The 17,850-nt window shown below is 38.2% G+C and overlaps 1 gene segment (V, D, J or C); it reads right to left on the bottom strand.

Moving 5' to 3' along the window:
- Nucleotides 1–6,052: 6,052 nt before the first annotated feature.
- LOC113012679 (T cell receptor alpha variable 5-like) lies at nt 6,053–6,833 on the bottom strand. The segment is given in 2 exon segments: nt 6,053–6,414; nt 6,587–6,833. Coding segments are annotated over 2 exon segments (579 nt in total).
- Nucleotides 6,834–17,850: the final 11,017 nt, after the last annotated feature.

Here is a 17,850-nt window from a genome sequence, read left to right as displayed (position 1 = left end):
GTGTAAAAATCATTATCTTTCCCCTGTGTCCCCTTGGTTGGTAGTCACTTCAGCATCGATATTCCTTTTACTCATGTAAGATCAGAGCACAATCATTTAAATCTGTATCTAAAGTTATCTTTCTATATTTTACTGAATCATTTAGTTTTGTATCCACTGACTGACTTGCATTTATCAACTAGTAAAAATGAGTTTGTGTAAACTATTCTTGATGCACGATTCATACGTGCAGAGGGATCATAGATGCCACTTTGTGATGAAAATGAATGTCTGTCTTATACAGATGTTGCACATTGGTCCCTGAAACGCAGAACAGAAATACAAGCCTTTATCTTATGGCTCCAAATTCCTCAAGGTGAGCATCAGGCTTGGTGGCCTCAGTTCAAACCTTGGATATATCTGAAATTTAAGGTTATTACAAATGTAGCGGTTGTATGTTCAAAGTACATAGGTGCTTTTGGGTGTACAACAGAACGATTAATAGCCTGAGGAGCCTGTGTTTCATTTTAATGATAATCTCCATCTTCTGATTGTGAAGTACTACAAGTCACATGAAATGAAGAGTTCAGGTGGGAGTGTTTCCAGCTTCAGAAAGGAAGTTTTTTTCAACTTGTTTGAAGTGCATAGAGAGCATTGCTAAAGCAAATTACTGTGTATTTAAAATATCATATTAATTGAACATGAATTTAACAAACTCAAACTTGAAAGCTGCAGGTGCTCAGGATCCCCAGCACTTTGTTGTTCTGTCAGGCAAATAAGGGAATAGGTTTTTGTACTGACTTTACAGTGAACTGCAGCACTGTGGCGTTTGGCAGCACAGAAATACACTGCACTGTCACTGAACTTTAGATTATAGATGGTGAGGGCTGACTTTTTACGGCCATCTCCGTCAAAGCTGATATTTCCACTCGGATTGCTTTCTTTATTCACGAACTGCAGGTTGACATATCCCAGGATCTCCAAAGTTTGGTGTTGGTCTTGCTTGTACCAAAGAATGACCTCATAATCCTTAATGCTGTGTGAACATTTGATTTCACTTTGAACAGATTCACCAATTCTCCTAATGATGGAAGGAGGTGTTTGGGAGAGACTTTTTGTGTCAGATGCACCTGTGGAAAAACAGTGTTTAAATACAGGAATCATTATGTTATAATCATTGTATTGTTATAATTATTGTTGTTTTCCCTACCTGTAATTTCTGGGAAGTGCAGAAAACAAAATATAGTGACCACAATGATCATTTTAAACGATTTATCTCTGCTTTCCTTTCAGTATAGTTGGTTCATCAGCTTTGGATGAGAATAGATCGCGGTTACCAGATGATGCACATGGGAGGTGTCAGCAGGTTTCTACTTCATTTCTTAAACTAGCAGTGGAAAACACTGTTGTCATTCGACAATCTGTGGGCGTGAAGATTTAATTTATTGAGGTCTGTCTCCACCTACTGGAGTGAGGGTACTGTAAATGGAGCACAAGCCATGTGGCGTTAGATTCTGGCCCTCAGCCTTCTATAGAAACTGACTTGGTGTGCCGCTGATTATTAATTCAACACATGTATTCCTTTTGTTTCTTTTCAGTGGGACTGTATCTAAAACGGTAAACATTATAACTGGTGAACACAATTAATTTTATAACGATGAATTGATGTGGTTTTAGCTGATCATTGCATCTTTGCCCTGTGTTTTCCCCTAGATTATGGAGTCTCTGTGACAGACCTGTGAGTTTAACACAAACTTTTACTACATGCGATATATATTTGACACAGTTTTCCATTGAAACACTCTGAAAACCCCTGGAACTCTTACATTATTGGGAAAAATATGAATATGTTCATCAGATTATAAATGACCTGAAGTCCACTTGAAAATGAAGAATAATCAGAGGAATACCTGTTTGATGAAAACAGTATCCATGTCCTATTGGCTGCAGGTGAGACTGTCGCTATAGTTTAGAATTGATCCCACAAACACGTATTTTGTGTGCGTGTACAATGGGATGCAAAAGTTTGGGTAACCTTGTTAATAGTCATTATTTTCCTGTTTTGGTTGTTACAATAAAAAATGTCAGTTAAATATATCATATAGGAGACACACATAGTGATATTTGAGAAGTGAAATGAAGTTTATTGGATTTACAGAAAGTGTGCAATAATTGTTTAAACAAAATCAGGCAGGTGCATAAATTTGGGCACCACAACAGAGAAATGAAATCAATATTTAGTAGATCCGCCTTTTGCAGAAATTACAGCCTCTAAATGCTTCCTGCAGGTTCCAATGAGAGTCTGGATTGTGAAATGATTGTCTGGTTGAAGGTATTTTGGACAATTCCTCTTTACAAAACATCTCTAGTTCATTCAGGTTTGATGGTTTCTGAGCATGGACAGCTCTCTTTAACTCACACCACAGGTTTTCAATAACATTCAGGTCTGGGGACTGAGATGGCCGTTCCAGAACGTTGTACTTGTTCCTCTGCATGAATGCCTTAGTGGATTTTGAGCAGTGTTTCAGGTCGTTGTCTTGTTGAAAGATCCAGCCCTGGCACAGCTTCAGCTTTGTCACTGATTCCTGGACATTGGTCTCCAGAATCTGCTGATACTGAGTGGAATCCATGTGTCCCTCAACTTTGACAAGATTCCCAGTCCCTGCACTGGCCACACAGCCCCACAGCATGATGGAACCACCACCATATTTTACTGTAGGTAGCAGGTGTTTTTCTTGGAATGCTGTGTTCTTTTTCCTCCATGCACTACGCCCCTTGTTATGCCCAAATAACTCAATTTTAGTTTCATCAGTCCACAGCACCTTATTCCAGAATGAAGCTGGCTTGTCCAAATGTGCTTAGCAAACCTAAAGCGGCTCTGTTTGTGCTGTGGGCGGAGAAAAGGCTTCCTCTGCATCACTCTCGCATACAGCATCTCCTTGTGTAAAGTGCGCCAAATGGTTGAACGATGCACAGTGACTCCATCTGCTGCAAGATGATGTTGTAGGTCTTTGGTGCTGGTCTGTGGGTTGACTCTGACTGTTCTCACCATTCGTCGCTTCTGTCTATCTGAGATTTTTCTTGGTCTGCCACTTCGAGCCTTAACTTGAACTGAGCCTGTGGTCTTCCATTTTCTCAGTATGTTCCTAACTGTGGAAACAGACGGCTTAAATCTTTGAGTCCATTTTCTGTATCCCCCCTCTAAACCATGATGGTGAACAATCTTTGTCTTCAGGTCATTTCAGAGTTGTTTTGAGACCCCCGTGTTGCTACTCTTCAGAGAAAATTAAAAGAGGAGGGAAACTTACAATTGACCCCCCTAAATACTCTTTCTCATTATTGGATTCACCTGTGTATGTAGGTCAGGGGTCGCTGAGCTTACCAAGCCAACTTGAGTTCCAATAATTAGTTGTAAAGCTTTTGGAATCAATAAAATGACAACAGTGCCCAAATTTATGCACCTGCCTGATTTTGTTTAAACAATTTTTGCACGCTTTCTGTAAATCCAATCAACTTCATTTCACTTCTCAAATATCACTGTGTGTGTCTCCTATATGATATATTTAACTGACATTTTTTTATTGTAACAACCAACGAAAATAATGACTATTAACAAGGTTGCTCAAACTTTTGCATCCCACTGTATGTGCACATGTGTGTTTATATACATACTTTCTAATTGTAGATGGGATTGTAAATGTCATTTAGGATCCCCCTTAAGTCTGTAAATGGCTTAGCCAAGACTTCAACTGTTGCAGCTGGCACTGCAGATGTTCAAGGCCAAGTGTGAAACACCGGAAATGAGAATCAGCGCCTCCAAGTGCAAGACCTGCAAAATGGTGATGTACCCACAGAGGGTCAGAGTCACTACCCCAGGTGGAGAGTCTTGTTCACAAGTGAGGGGAGGGAGGAGCATGAGGCTGACAGACAGGTTGAAGCGCCGACTGCAGTGATGTGGACACTGTACTGATCTGTTGTGGTGAAGAGAGAGCTCTGCGATCCTGTTGTCTGTGGTGTCACCATTCACACGATGAATCAACGTTCAGTTGTGAGTATTTGTGGTTCTTGACATCCCCCTACAGTTCATGATCTGAGGTTTTTGTACGAGTGTTGAGTGTGGCTGTATCACTGTGCTCACTCACAGCACAGAAACATCATTTGTTTCATTAGTTCTCCAGGCAGCTGTCTGTACCAGTACATCTGGTAATAGCTACTGCCCTTGGTATGGCTGCGGTGTATAGTTGCATCTTCATTCTCTTTTTTCCATAACATGGAAATCTGGTTGGCATCACTTCCATAGGTTTGACCTGTGTGTAACGATAAAAGTTATCATCTCAAATTTTGTTCATTTCTACTTGTACAGCATTAAAGATTTTTAATTTTTTAATTTTTTAATTTTAATTTTTTTTTCCAGAATTTCCTGGAACAAAATAACTGTAAGTTGAAATAAATTGTTTCAAAACATTAAGAAGTTTGAGTTGAATTGGTATGATGAATCAACGTTCAGTTGTGAGTATTTGTGGTTCTTGACATCCCCCTACAGTTCATGATCTGAGGTTTTTGTACGAGTGTTGAGTGTGGCTGTATCACTGTGCATACTAGCAGCACAGAAATACAAGCCTTGATCTCCTGGCACCAAATTATTCACTATCAGTGTCCCACTGTGAGCGTCAGTCTTGGTGGCTGAGAATTTGTCATCCCTGAAGTCTGGTTCAAAGTCGGGTTGGGAGTTTTCAGTAGTAAACACCATTTGTTTCATTAGTTCTCCAGGCAGCTGTCTGTACCAGTACATATAGAAATAGCTACTGCCATAGGTATGACTGCATTCTATAGATACATTATCACCCTGGTTTTTCCAGAGTATGGAGGTCTGCTTGACTTCCCCCCCATCAGTTAGACCTGTGTGTAACAATAGAAGCGATCATGATCAGTTGTTCATTTCTACTAAGCATTACATATTTTTTGTTATCCTAAATCTCTTAAAACAAAATGACAGGCAATTAAAATAAATTTCTTAAAAACATGAAATGGTTTAAGTTGAATTTGTATTATAAAGTTTATTGGGAATTACCTGATACCCACAGCAATAAGAATAAAAATATGAGGCGACGTCGTTTGCTCATGATGAAGATGTCCACGTTCTGTTTGGCATGACCTGTTTGAGACAGTTGTATGAAGAGTTGGAGGCGGGAGTGTTGCTCAATGAAATTGTAAGTATATGTGACGCTGCTGGTCCGCCTACAGGTCATGATTTCCATTAACAACAACATATGATGACTGAGGAAGATGTACATGGTGCTTTTTTTTTTTTTGATTGTTTTTTGAAATTGTCTCTGCCTGACTGAAATTCTTGACAAGGGAACTGGTCCAGCTTGATTATAGGAATTGCATGTCAGTGTTCTGTCAGTGAACATAATTAATTTGTTGCTGCTTTCACCATTTACAGCAAATCTTAAGGATTTAATTGAGCCTGAAATGTGACTTCAAAGGGGATCAAACTTGTTCAATTAGTCAGTCTCTTTTTTCAAAGTCTAGATTTAGTTGCAGACTGGCAGCAGGTGTTCAGATATGAATCTGTCAGAGAGATTAGAAGAGGTTTTTGTATTGACTTCAGTGGAATCTGTATTCATGTGCTGACTAGCAGCACAGAAATACACAGCACTGTCAGTCACAGAAACATTAGAAATGGCCAGGTTTCTGCTGTCACAAAGTTGTGGAAGTGCATGAATCTCAAAGAGCTGTTATCCTATACTGTTTTCGTTTTTTGCAGAAAAAACAAGTAATGCAAAAGGTCCTGAAATACTGAACGCTCTAGATGGGACCTTAGTCAAAGTCACCTCTCATCCATAGCAGAAGCATCAAACAATAGAGGTGAATGTGTTTGATAATGTCTGTGTTGTAGTAGTCTTTGAAACACGAATAAATGACAGTATGAATTTATATTGCTATGAAGAGTTGCAGGTGGTTGTGTCACTGCTCTGTGTGGAGCTCTGTCATCTTGTTATCTGTGGTGTCACCTTTCACACGATGAATCAACGTTCAGTTGTGAGTATTTGTGGTCCTTGACATCCCCCTACAGTTCATGATCTGGAGTTTTTGTACGAGTGTTGAGTGTGGCTGTATCACTGTGCTCACTGACAGCACAGAAATACAAGCCTTGATCTCCTGGCACCAAATTCTTCACTATCAGTGTCCCACTGTGAGCATCACGCTTGATGGTTGAGAATTTTTCATCCCTGAAGTCTGGTTCAAAGTCAGGTTGGGAGTTTGGAGTAGTAAAAACCATTTGTTTCATTAGTTCTCCAGGCAGCTGTCTGTACCAGTACATTTGGAAATAGCCACTGCCATAGGTATGACTGCATTCTATAGATACATTATCACCCTGGTTTTTCCAGAGTATGGAGGTCTGCTTGACTTCCCCCCCATCAGTTAGACCTGTGTGTAACAATAGAAGCGATCATGATCAGTTGTTCATTTCTACTAAGCATTACATATTTTTTGTTATCCTAAATCTCTTAAAACAAAATGACAGGCAATTAAAATAAATTTCTTAAAAACATGAAATGGTTTAAGTTGAATTTGTATTATAAAGTTTATTGGGAATTACCTGATACCCACAGCAATAAGAATAAAAATATGAGGCGACGTCGTTTGCTCATGATGAAGATGTCCACGTTCTGTTTGGCATGACCTGTTTGAGACAGTTGTATGAAGAGTTGGAGGCGGGAGTGTTGCTCAATGAAATTGTCACTCCGGATGTAGATGCAAGCATATGTGACGCTGCTGGTCTGCCTACAGGTCATGATTTCCATTAACAACAACATATGATGACTGAGGAAGCTGGATTTTAGAACATGTTGTATTTTTTTGATTGTTTTTTTGAAATTTTCTCTGGCTGACTGAAATTCTTGACAAGGAAACTGGTCCAGCTTTATTATAGGAATTGCATGTCAGTGTTCTGTCAGTGAACATAATTAATTTGTTGCTGCTTTCACCAATTAAAGGAAATCTTAAGGATTTAATTGAGCTTCAAATGTGACTTCAAAGGGGATCAAATTTCATCGGTTAGTCTGTCATTTTTTTCAATGTCTGGATTTGGCTGCAGACTGGCAGCAGGTGTTCAGATATGAATCTGTCAGAGACATTAGGAGAGGTTTTTGTATTGACTTCAGTGGAATCTGTAGTACTGTGCTTACTAGCAGCACAGAAATACACGGCACTGTCAGTCACTGAAACATTAGAAATGGCCAGGTTTGAATATTTTTGGCCATCTCCATCAAAGCTGATTTTCCCTTTGACATCATCCTCAATGTTTGGAAATTCCAGATTTAGGTATCCCAGAAATTGTAGGACTCCTTTTTCATCTTGCTTGTACCAGAGAATGACCTGATAACCTGGTATGCTGTGTGAACATTTGATTTCACTTTCAACAGATTCACCAATTCTCTTAATGATGGATGGAGGTGTTTGGTTGGCACGTTTTGTGTCAGATGCCCCTGTGGAAAAGCAAAAAAAATGACATTAAATACAGAAATCTTTAACAATACATTATGTGTTTTATCATTAGTGTTGTTGTTTTCCCTACCTGTCATTTCTGGCAAGTGAAGAAAACAAAATATAGAGACCACAGCAATCATGTCAAACAATTTAAGCTAACTGTCCTTTTGCGTATTGTCAGTTCATCAGCTGTGGATGACAATAAATCGCTGGTAACAGATAACCTGAGGAGGTGTCTGCAGTTGTTTGTGTCATTGCACGTCATAGCTGAGCAGCAGAATCTTCATAAGACAGTCTGTGAAAGTGATGGTTTCATTTATTGAACTCTGTCTCCACCTAGTGGAGTAAATGGAGTTATGGCTATGTGGAGTTAGATGCTGTGGCTCAGACTTTATAGAGGAACAGCTCACAGTGTGGCTGATTATTAATTTAGCTAAATCGATTCCTTTTATTCAGTTTCAGTTAGCTGGATCTAAAACGGTAAACATGACTGGAAGTGAGCACTTTAATTATTACACGGTAGAACATTTACAGTAATTCTGAGTACTTCTTATTTTCTCTATCATACATTTCAGTCACAAATATCATGTGCTGCCAAGAATATTTTTGATCATCTCTATAAAGTCAGAATATAAAGAATAACTGTCACAGATAAAAAGCTGCAGGTGCATGTATTGTGTGGTGGGTACCACAGTAGAGGAGATTAGTTGGTAAAACTTTGCACTGACAGTGTGCTGGGGTTTTTGTTCAGATACTGGGTGCATCTGTATCACTGTGTTTGCTCACAGCACAGAAATACAAGCCTTTGTCTTTAGGCTCCAGATCCTTCACTGTGAACGTCCCAGTGTAAGCGTCAGGCTTGGTGGCTGCGAATTTCTCCCTGCTGAAATTTCCAAAATCATGATCAGGTTTTGCTGTACTTGTGAACACAACGAGTTTCATAGTTTCTCCAGGCAGCTGTCTGTACCAATACATCTGAGAATAAGTATAATCCTTTGTGTGGTTGCAGTTTATTGTTGCATACTCGTCCTGTTTTTTCCAAATCATGGAGTTTTGGGTGACATCACTCCCATCACCTGCGAGTTTAACAGAAGATATTACCGCACGCAACCTTTTATATGTAGCACAGTTTTACATTGAAACACTCTGAAAACACCTGAATAACTCTCGGTGATGGCTAAAACATGGAAATATTGCTAAACGTGTAAATCACCTGAAGTCCTCTTTAAGATGAAGCATAATCCGAAGACAAGCTGTTTAATAAAAACAATATCCATGTTCTACTTGAGAGAAGGTGTCAGCATGTGAAGAGCTGCAGGTGAGACTGTCACTACAGTGTGTGATGTGATCCCATGAGCTGCTCTATACATATCATCACTTTCAGTCTAGCTGCAGGTGGGAAACACGTGGCACTCGGTGTCCCCCTACAGTCCATCAGTGCCATGAGTTTTAGTTGTGATTTCAAACTTTAAGACTGATGTTTGTCAGCTTGTAGGAAAAAAAATGGTGTTGTATGTTCAGAAGAAAAAATAAAATTCTGGTTCCACACCCTGTGTGGTGTCCTCCAACATGTTGGACTTAATGTTCAGAGCTGTGGTTGCTTTTCAGACATCTTTCAAATTTAGAGTTGAGACATGTCTGAGATTTTACCCACTGAGTGGGAACTGTAAAGCTTCAGTAGAAGAAACTTGAACCTTCTTTGTCAGATGGCATAGATCAATTTATATTCACAGTAGGGCTGCCACAAACGATTATTTTGATAGTCGACTAGTCACCGATTATTTTTGCGATTAGTCGACTAATCAAATCCATTGGACGTAAAACTACAGCTTATTGCACCAGCAGCATCTGCTCTTATATAACTATCATTAGCTTACAGCTTTAAGTGTTTAAGGTGCTAACTAAAAATAAAGACAAGATGAGAGTTTATTAAATTTTAATGAAATCTGCAGATTGTTTCGGTGAAGTTTAATAAACTCCTTGCTATCTAAAATATAACAAGACACCGGAGTATATTCTGGAGCATCTCACACTTCTGATAATCAGCTGTCTGCTTGACGTTTATTCTGCTGTGTAAAAACTATAACTTTAATCTCAGCCAAACCGATTTACTCCGGAACAAATAAAATACTAAAAAAAGCCAAACAATAACATTTTTAAGTTATCTAAGTGACTTATATTAAATGTTTAACCTGAGTAGCGAAAGACGGCGGTGGGTTTGAAAACGATTAGCCGGGAGTCCGGTGTTCTCACGGCGCTAGTGACCTAGCCCCCGGATAGCTATCGAGCTAGTGGGTAACAGATGTCTCCGAAAACGTCGGAGCGTTTTTGAAAATATGTGGTGTCCTGATAAACTGAGCAGATATTTGAGGTTTACACAGCTACATTCTCGCCTGAAAATATGTTAAACGTTTATTTTGTGACCCAGAAAGAATAATAAGAGTAATATTAAAACTAACTAGCTGCCGCCATTGTTGGAAACTGAGCAGGGCCGCGCTATGAATTCTGGGACGCAGCTTCTTCTTCTTCTTCTTCGGGGTTTAACGGCAGCTGGCATCCTTGTACATGCAGTGCTGCCATCTTCTGTTTCAGTCCGTTATTACACTCTTAAATCCTACTACTTATTCCTGCGGCTTTTGTGATCTTACAAAGCTTCAAACGACGCGTCGACTATTAAATTAGTCGTCGACGATTTTAATAGTCGACGTAATCGTGACTAGTCGACTAATCGTGGCAGCCCTAATTCACAGGTCTGCTTGATGTAAGGCATGAATGAGTAAATGAAACTATGAATTTATGTTGACATACAGAGTTGCAGGTGGGAGTGTCACTGCTCTGTGTGGAGCTCTGTCATCCTGTTATCTGTGGTGTCACTATTCACATGATGAATCCACGTTCAGTTGTGAGTATTTGTGGTCCTTGACATCCCCCTACAGTTCATGATCTGAGGTTTTTGTACGGGTGTTGAGTGTGACTGTATCACTGTGAATACTGACAGCACAGAAATACAAGCCTTGATCTCCTGGCACCAAATTCTTCACTGTCAGTGTCCCACTGCGAGCGTCAGGCTTTGTTACTGAGAATTTTTCATCCCTGAAGTCTGGCTCAAAGTCAGGTTCGGCGTTTGGGATAGTGTAAACCATTTGTTTCATTGGTTCTCCAGGCAGCTGTCTGTACCAGTACATCTGGTAAAACTCTATTGTCATGACATGGCTGCAGTTTAGAGTTGCATCTTCACCCTGGTTTTTCCAAAGCATGGAGGCCTGGTTGATATGACTTCCATATGTTCGACCTGTAATGATGCACATTATTATAGGTTTTTTATTTTCCTTTCTACTATTTTTAGCATTAAAAAAGTGTTTTGTTATCCAAAATTTCTTAGAACAAAATAACTGTCAATTTAAATAAGTTGTTTCAAAATGTGAAATAGTTTGAGTTGAATTGGTATAATAAAAGAGTTTACTGCGAATTACCTGATACCCACAGCAAAAAGTTTAAAATGAGGCAGCCTCGTTTGTTCATCATGTTTTTTACAAGACCAGTTTGAGACAGACGTGTGACAAACTTCAGGTGGGAGTGTTGCTTAATGAAGCTGAAGTGTAGAGTGGAGTATATATACTGTTGGTCCCCCTACAGGTCATCACTTCCAATAACAATACAAGATGAGGGCTGAGGAAAACAGATTTTAGAATATGTAGCATTTTTGATCATTGTTTAAAAGTTCAGATATTTTAAATTATTAAAAAGAAAACGGATACAGCTTGTAAACCATATATGCATGTTTGCTTGTTTTTTATGGAGGGTAATTAATATTATGTTTCTTCCAATGATTATAACAGCTATTAAAGTTTGAAAATGAGCCAATAACATATCATCTTAGGGGGTCACAATCTCTGTTTTGTTTTGTTTGTACCAATACATCTGAAAACAGCTAACACCCTTGGTATGGCTGCAGTTTATTGTTGCATTATCATTCTTGTTTTTCCATAGCAAACGAGATCTGGGTGACATCACTCCCATGAGATCAACCTGTGTGTAATGGTAAAAGTTATCATGTGAATGTGTTAATTTTCACAAGCATTCAAGATTATTTGCCATCATAAAGCTCTTGAAAGAATTTAAATTATACATTCAAGTTGAAAACATAAATTATATTAATATGGATTTACATTATAGCCTACATGTTTTTTAATTACCTGATACCCTCAGCAGTCTTGTTTCTTTGTGATCAAGTTCTCAGTGTTCTGTTGGAACAAAACCATTAGAGGTGGTTACATGAGGAGTTTCAGGTGGGAGTGTTACTCAATAAAATTCAATCACATGGCAGAAGCTCAGTTGGATTAAGCATGTTGACCAGGTTGTGACAAACTGCTGAAGTTCAAATCAATCAGCATCAGAATGGGGAAGAAAAGTGACTTTGAACAGATGATCTTAAACTGGTTTCTTGAATATCACAAAGAGCTGACTGTACTAAAATGACCTCCACAGTCACCAGATTTCAGTCACATAGAGAACATTTGGGATGGAGTGGAAAAGGAAATTTGCATCTTGAATCTGCAGCTGAATGTTTTTGCAATTTCCATTAAAGCTGATTTTCCCTTTGCACATTGTCCTCAGTGTTTGAATAATCCAGACTGAAGGTATCCTAGATACTGTAGATCCTGAAAGAAGTTAGCTGTGAGGTGCTCAGGAGCCTTAAGGCTTTTTTTGGTGTGTTGGGCAGATAAGAGAAAGGGTTTTTGTACTGACTTTACAGTGAACTGCAGCACTGTGCTGACTGGCAGCACAGAAATACACTGCACTGTCATTTAACTTTACATTATAAGTGGTGAGTGCTGACTTTTCACGGCCATCTCCATCAAAGCTGATATTTCCACTCAGATTGTTTTCTTTTTTTGCCACCTGGATGTTGAGATTTCCCAGAATCTCCAAAGTTTGATGTTGGTCTTGTTTGTACCAGAGAATGACCTGATAATTTGGTATGCTATGTCAACATTTGATTTCACTTTGAACAGATTCACCAATTCTCCTAATGATGGAAGGAGGTGTTTGGTAGACACTTTTTCGCATCACCTGTGTAAAAGTACACAAGAGTTTAAACACAGAAATCATTAAATTTGAATTGTATTGTTATCATTGTTATTTTCCTACCTGTAATTCCTGGAAAGTTAAGAAAACAAAGTATAGAAACCACAACGATCATCTTAAACAATTCAAGCTAGCGATCCTTTCAGTATAGTTGGTTCACCAGCTGTAGATGAGAATAGATCGCTGTTACCAGATGATGACCATAGGAGGTGTGAGGAGTTGTCTACGTCATTGCTTTCACTAGAAGAGAAAAGTGCTGTCATCATACGACAGTCTGTGCAAGTGATTATTTCATTTATTGAGGTCTGTCTCCACCTACTGTGGTAAGGGCACTGCAAATGAAGTAGATTCCTCTTTCTTTAGAAACTAACTCGCAGTGTGGCTGATTATTCAGCTCAGTGGATCTCCTTTTATTTTATTTTAGTTTGACTGGATCTGAAAAAAAAAGTTAACATGACCAGAAGTGGACACTTTAACTATCATATAGTAAAGCATTTACAATTTTAAACACTTGCTAATTATTTCTCTTTCATACATTTAAGGCACAAATATCATACATTTGTCTTTTTGCCTTGTACAATTAAAAGCTATAGAGACATGTTTTTGATTTATAAAGTCAGAATATAAAGAATAACTGTCACAGATAAAAAGCTGCAGGTGCATGTATTGTGTGGTGGGTACCACAGTAGAGGAGATTAGCAGGTAAGACTTTGACAGTGTGCTGGGGTTTTTGTTCAGCTACTTGGTGCATCTGTATCACTGTGTTTGCTCACAGCACAGAAATACAAGCCTTTATCTGTAGGCTCCAGATTCTTTATTGTGAATGTCCCAGTGTAAGCGTCAGGCTTGGTGGCTGCGAATTTCTCCCTGCTGAAATTTCCAAAATCATGATCAGGTTTTGCTGTACTTGTGAACACAACGAGTTTCATAGTTTCTCCAGGCAGCTGTCTGTACCAATACATCTGAGAATAGTCTACACTCTTGGTATGTCTGCAGTTTATGGTTCCATCTTCGCCCTGTTTTTTCCAAATCGTGGAGTTTTGGGTGACATCACTCCCATCACCTACGAGTTTAACAGAAGATGTTACCACACACAACCTTTTATATGTAGCATAGTGTTTCACTCAAACACTGTCAAAACAAAACATTCACAACAACTGCAAAAACATTAAAAATGTTGATCAGACTGCAGATTACCTGAATCCCACTTTAAAATGAAGAATAATCCGAGGATGACTTTGTTGAGAACTGTATTCATGTTCTGTTGGACAAAAGGTGTCAGCATCGTATACACTGAAAAAAATGCAATAGGGTGGTTGTTGAATTTGCATAGAATTACTTCATATAGCCAGCATGACTAATTTAAATTTCACATCTAAACATATTTTTGTCTTTTAATTTTCACATATTCTTTAAGAATATTCATTCTTTTAGAACAAATCATGTTGAAAAGAAACAAGTTAGTCATGTTTTATCCTCAAGCTCCGCCCCCTGGAAAGGAAAAATCGGCTGCACTGTCCGCCATTTTTGTCTCTCGCTTTGGAAAATCTACTACCATCTGGAGTTTTACACTTGAAGGTAAATAAGATTTTAAAGCTAACACACCAGTGAGAAAGAGTGTAGACCCTTTATATATGTGGACTTTTACTGGGGTGTTGTTATTTTACAGGTATGTGGGCTGTTTATCGAAAACCATGAAAGGCTAATGTTAGGCTCCAGTTAGCTAATGGTAACCGAAATTATGCGATAAGCAAATTAGTAATTAACATATATAATGTGAGTTAATATTGTTTGTATATTCTTTCAGTCTAAATTAACAGACTATTACAAACTTGCATCGGTGTCTGTAGTAAGTGGTGGTACCTGCAGTGTCTTAACCATTAAACAAGCTAATGTAGGGCTGGGATATGACTAGTTTGTTGAAACATGTCTGCTGCCAATGTGACTGCTCACACATGGTAACATTACCAGCACATAGCCACAGCCGCTATAAACATGCTGAAAGGTCAATCTAGCTTCTGTAGTCAGCAGCTGGAAGACTCAACACAGACCCAAGCTTCAGTGTAACGGTTATCTAAATGTTGTGTGTCCTGTTTGTAAGCCCAGAAAAAGAAATTAAATAAAATGACGACCTTGAGCTTCAAGCTAATGTAAGCGTAATGCTATAGCATAAAGCGACTAATGCAATGATGACGTTGTTAAATTAGTAAAAATACAGTAAATATATCCAACATGAATCATTTATATTTTTGGTCTAAACTGTAGTATCAGGTAAATGTTAAGTGGTAGGAACATCCATAACCTCAAATAACGGAACATAAACATAATTAAGTCTCACGCCTTTCACTTGTTTTAGAAGGATGTTCAGTCTTTTAAAACCAGTCATATCAAAATAACAGAAAATAGTTATGTTTTCTGTGGAAACCCCCCCCCCCCCGGGTGTGTTCTGCGAGGGAAAATTCACTGTGGCGGTCCGCCATTTTTTGTCTTCGCTTCGTTTACGTTTGGTGCTGAGCTTTACTTTGTCGAGGTAAACTGAAAACTACATGTTTGAGAGGAAACGAAGAGAACATCCATTAGATGGGGAAGTTTTTCTCATGAATTGCTGTTGAGCAACATAATGTAAAAAACAAGTCATTCCTTAAGTTAACTAACGATAATGCTAGCTTAAGCTGCGAGACAATATTATGTGCATTAGCTTTTTTTCCAGTGTGTGCCCAGTCACATTCGCTTGTTTTTTCTCAGTGAATACAGACTAACAAACTCGTGTCCATTTAGTTAACTGGTTGTACCTAAAATGTTTTAGTTAAACAGTTAAATAAGCTAGTTTGCCATGGGGTGGGCTCTGTGTGTGTGTGTGTTGGGGGGGGGGGGGGTGTCTTCACTAAAGTCGGTTTATTTAGGGCATGACACCAAATTGTTTTAACTGATTTATAGAGAGGCTGAGAGGAGGGCTTAAAGAGATAAAAATAATGACAATATAAATATGTTAAATTAATTTTTTCTGTATCGATATATGGTGCTTATGCCTGCTGAAGGGCAGATTGGTGTTGCTTCAGAACAATTCTCTAGCGCTGTTACGTAGAGGTGTTACAGTTAAGGTTTTAATAACATTATTTTATTTACTAGTGAAGATTTGCATATGTTATCTCACATTCTGTAAGGTAAATTTTCTGGAAAGGTCAAATTAACTAATTTAACTAAGTATTAATGAAAGACCTTGATGTGTATATGACAATAATAGATGTAGTTTCTGGGTCATTTGACAGAACTGCAAAATGGCCAGAAGGAGGCAACTGCTGTGGTTGCAAACAGGCTTTGGGTGGTATGGAAGTAAGGGCAACTATGGAACTGCTCAGCAACATGGGACCCATAGCTAATAAATAGTAATATGACATAAAATAACAACTTTGTGTGGATGTAACCTTGTGAGATTTGAGATTTTGACAGCATTTTTATGTGACAACTTCTCTTTTTAGATAAATGCAGAGTTTAAGCGCATTACCACCATGCCACTGCAGTCCAGATTACTCTCACAGATAGATGTGCTATCTGACAAAACTAATAAAGGTCTTCAAAAGGCGAGGAGGACAAATAGGAAGAAGACTTCAGAACATTCTGGAGCCCACGGCCCAGGTAAGAAAAAAATTTATTTGTGTATACACTTTAGGGAAAATAATAATTTTAACAAAAGGCTGCTTGTCACTCTATGCCAGGAGTATGTTGAAAATCACCTGGGATCTTCACAATTTACCATGGGTGCGTTTTTTGTTTTTTTTTTTCTTTTATCTGCATTAGGACCATGTGTGGAGTTCATAGTTCACCTCTCTATGCTCTGACAGTATTCTGCTTCTTTGCATGGAGATTTCACTTCATGCATTACCTTTTTAAGCATTCTGAGGACTCAAATCACATGCTGTAATGAATCCGTTTTTTGTTCACCTAATGTGTTAATGTTAACATTTTTTGGAATAGTGAAACAGATTAAAATAAGATTTGGTATAATGTTCTTTGACCAGTGTTCTGTTTAATTAAATTTTGGAATTCTGCATTTTCTAGGCCAAAGATGAAGCCATTATCCAACGATCTAATAAGGAAACAACCATGGGAATTTACATCATAAAGTCAAGAGATGGCAATGGCAGCCTTGAGGACATCGGGATAGTCCTTGAAGGCCAGAGAGTCTGGCAGGATTTGGATAACTATACCCTAGCAGCTGCAATGCTGTTTGGACTAATGTACACTTTGAACCTCACCTACCCACTGGAAAAGTATACCTTTGAGGTATTATAGAAACTGGTTATGGAGCTCAAAAGGAACAGCCTTTCAAAGAAGGCCCAGGTTCTCAGGACCAGACTGTACGATTGAACAGTTTTCCAGTTATGATGTGGGAACAACATGTTTACCTCTTCAAATATGTACCATCCTTTCTTTTAAGCCAGCACTGGTAAAGTTGCAGGACATAGTGAAACTTATTTATCTGGCACTTTTCAACTTGGGGCCTTTATTACTGCAGTTTTCACTTTTCAAGCCATGGCTCTTTAAAAAAAAAAAAAAATTCAAACTTTGAATGTCCATTTTTCTCAATGGAAATGGTGCCTTGCACCAATTTCACCAGTTTGCAATTTTTTTCCCAAGGTGCACCACTACAAACAGATTGCATCGTCTAGTATTAGTGATTGTGATGTTTAGTGAAAGGAGCAAGCCAATACTAATCAGTTTAGGTCTCTTGGTTGTGTGCCTGTGGGTTATAATGTTATTTTAAGTCTCTTCTTTGTGTCATTTTAATAATTACACCCCTGTTGCCATATTACCTTATGGTTCTTACATTTATAAAACTATTTTTTACATAAGCACGATGTCATAAGGCCCCACAATGTTGAATTCAGGTTACAGCAGATAACTTTGAGGAATGTTGTGGAATGTTTTTCAAGAGATGCATTGTACAAATATGACTCATGTATATTTTGGAAGCCTGAATTGAAAGTCCATTGTTACAACTGTGTAGTATTTTCAAAAATACAGGTCATTGTTCAAAAATGTTTTGCTTATGTCTTTGATTGAAGAAAAAGTGTACAGTACATACAGTAAGATCAGCCTTAATTTAGTTTTATTTATTGAACACTCAATTATATATTAGATTATATATTATATATTAGAAATTTGTTATAAAATAAAATAAGCTTACCATAAAATAATCTTGTCAATATAACATATAGTAGTCCAATACAATTAACACAAAAAGTTCATGTCTGATAAACAAGTGGTTTCTATAAATATTTGACC

The sequence above is a fragment of the Astatotilapia calliptera genome, chromosome 19, assembly GCF_900246225.1.
Source record: "Astatotilapia calliptera chromosome 19, fAstCal1.2, whole genome shotgun sequence".
Lineage (NCBI taxonomy): Eukaryota > Metazoa > Chordata > Actinopteri > Cichliformes > Cichlidae > Astatotilapia > Astatotilapia calliptera.
This window is presented reverse-complemented; position numbering and strand designations above follow the sequence as displayed.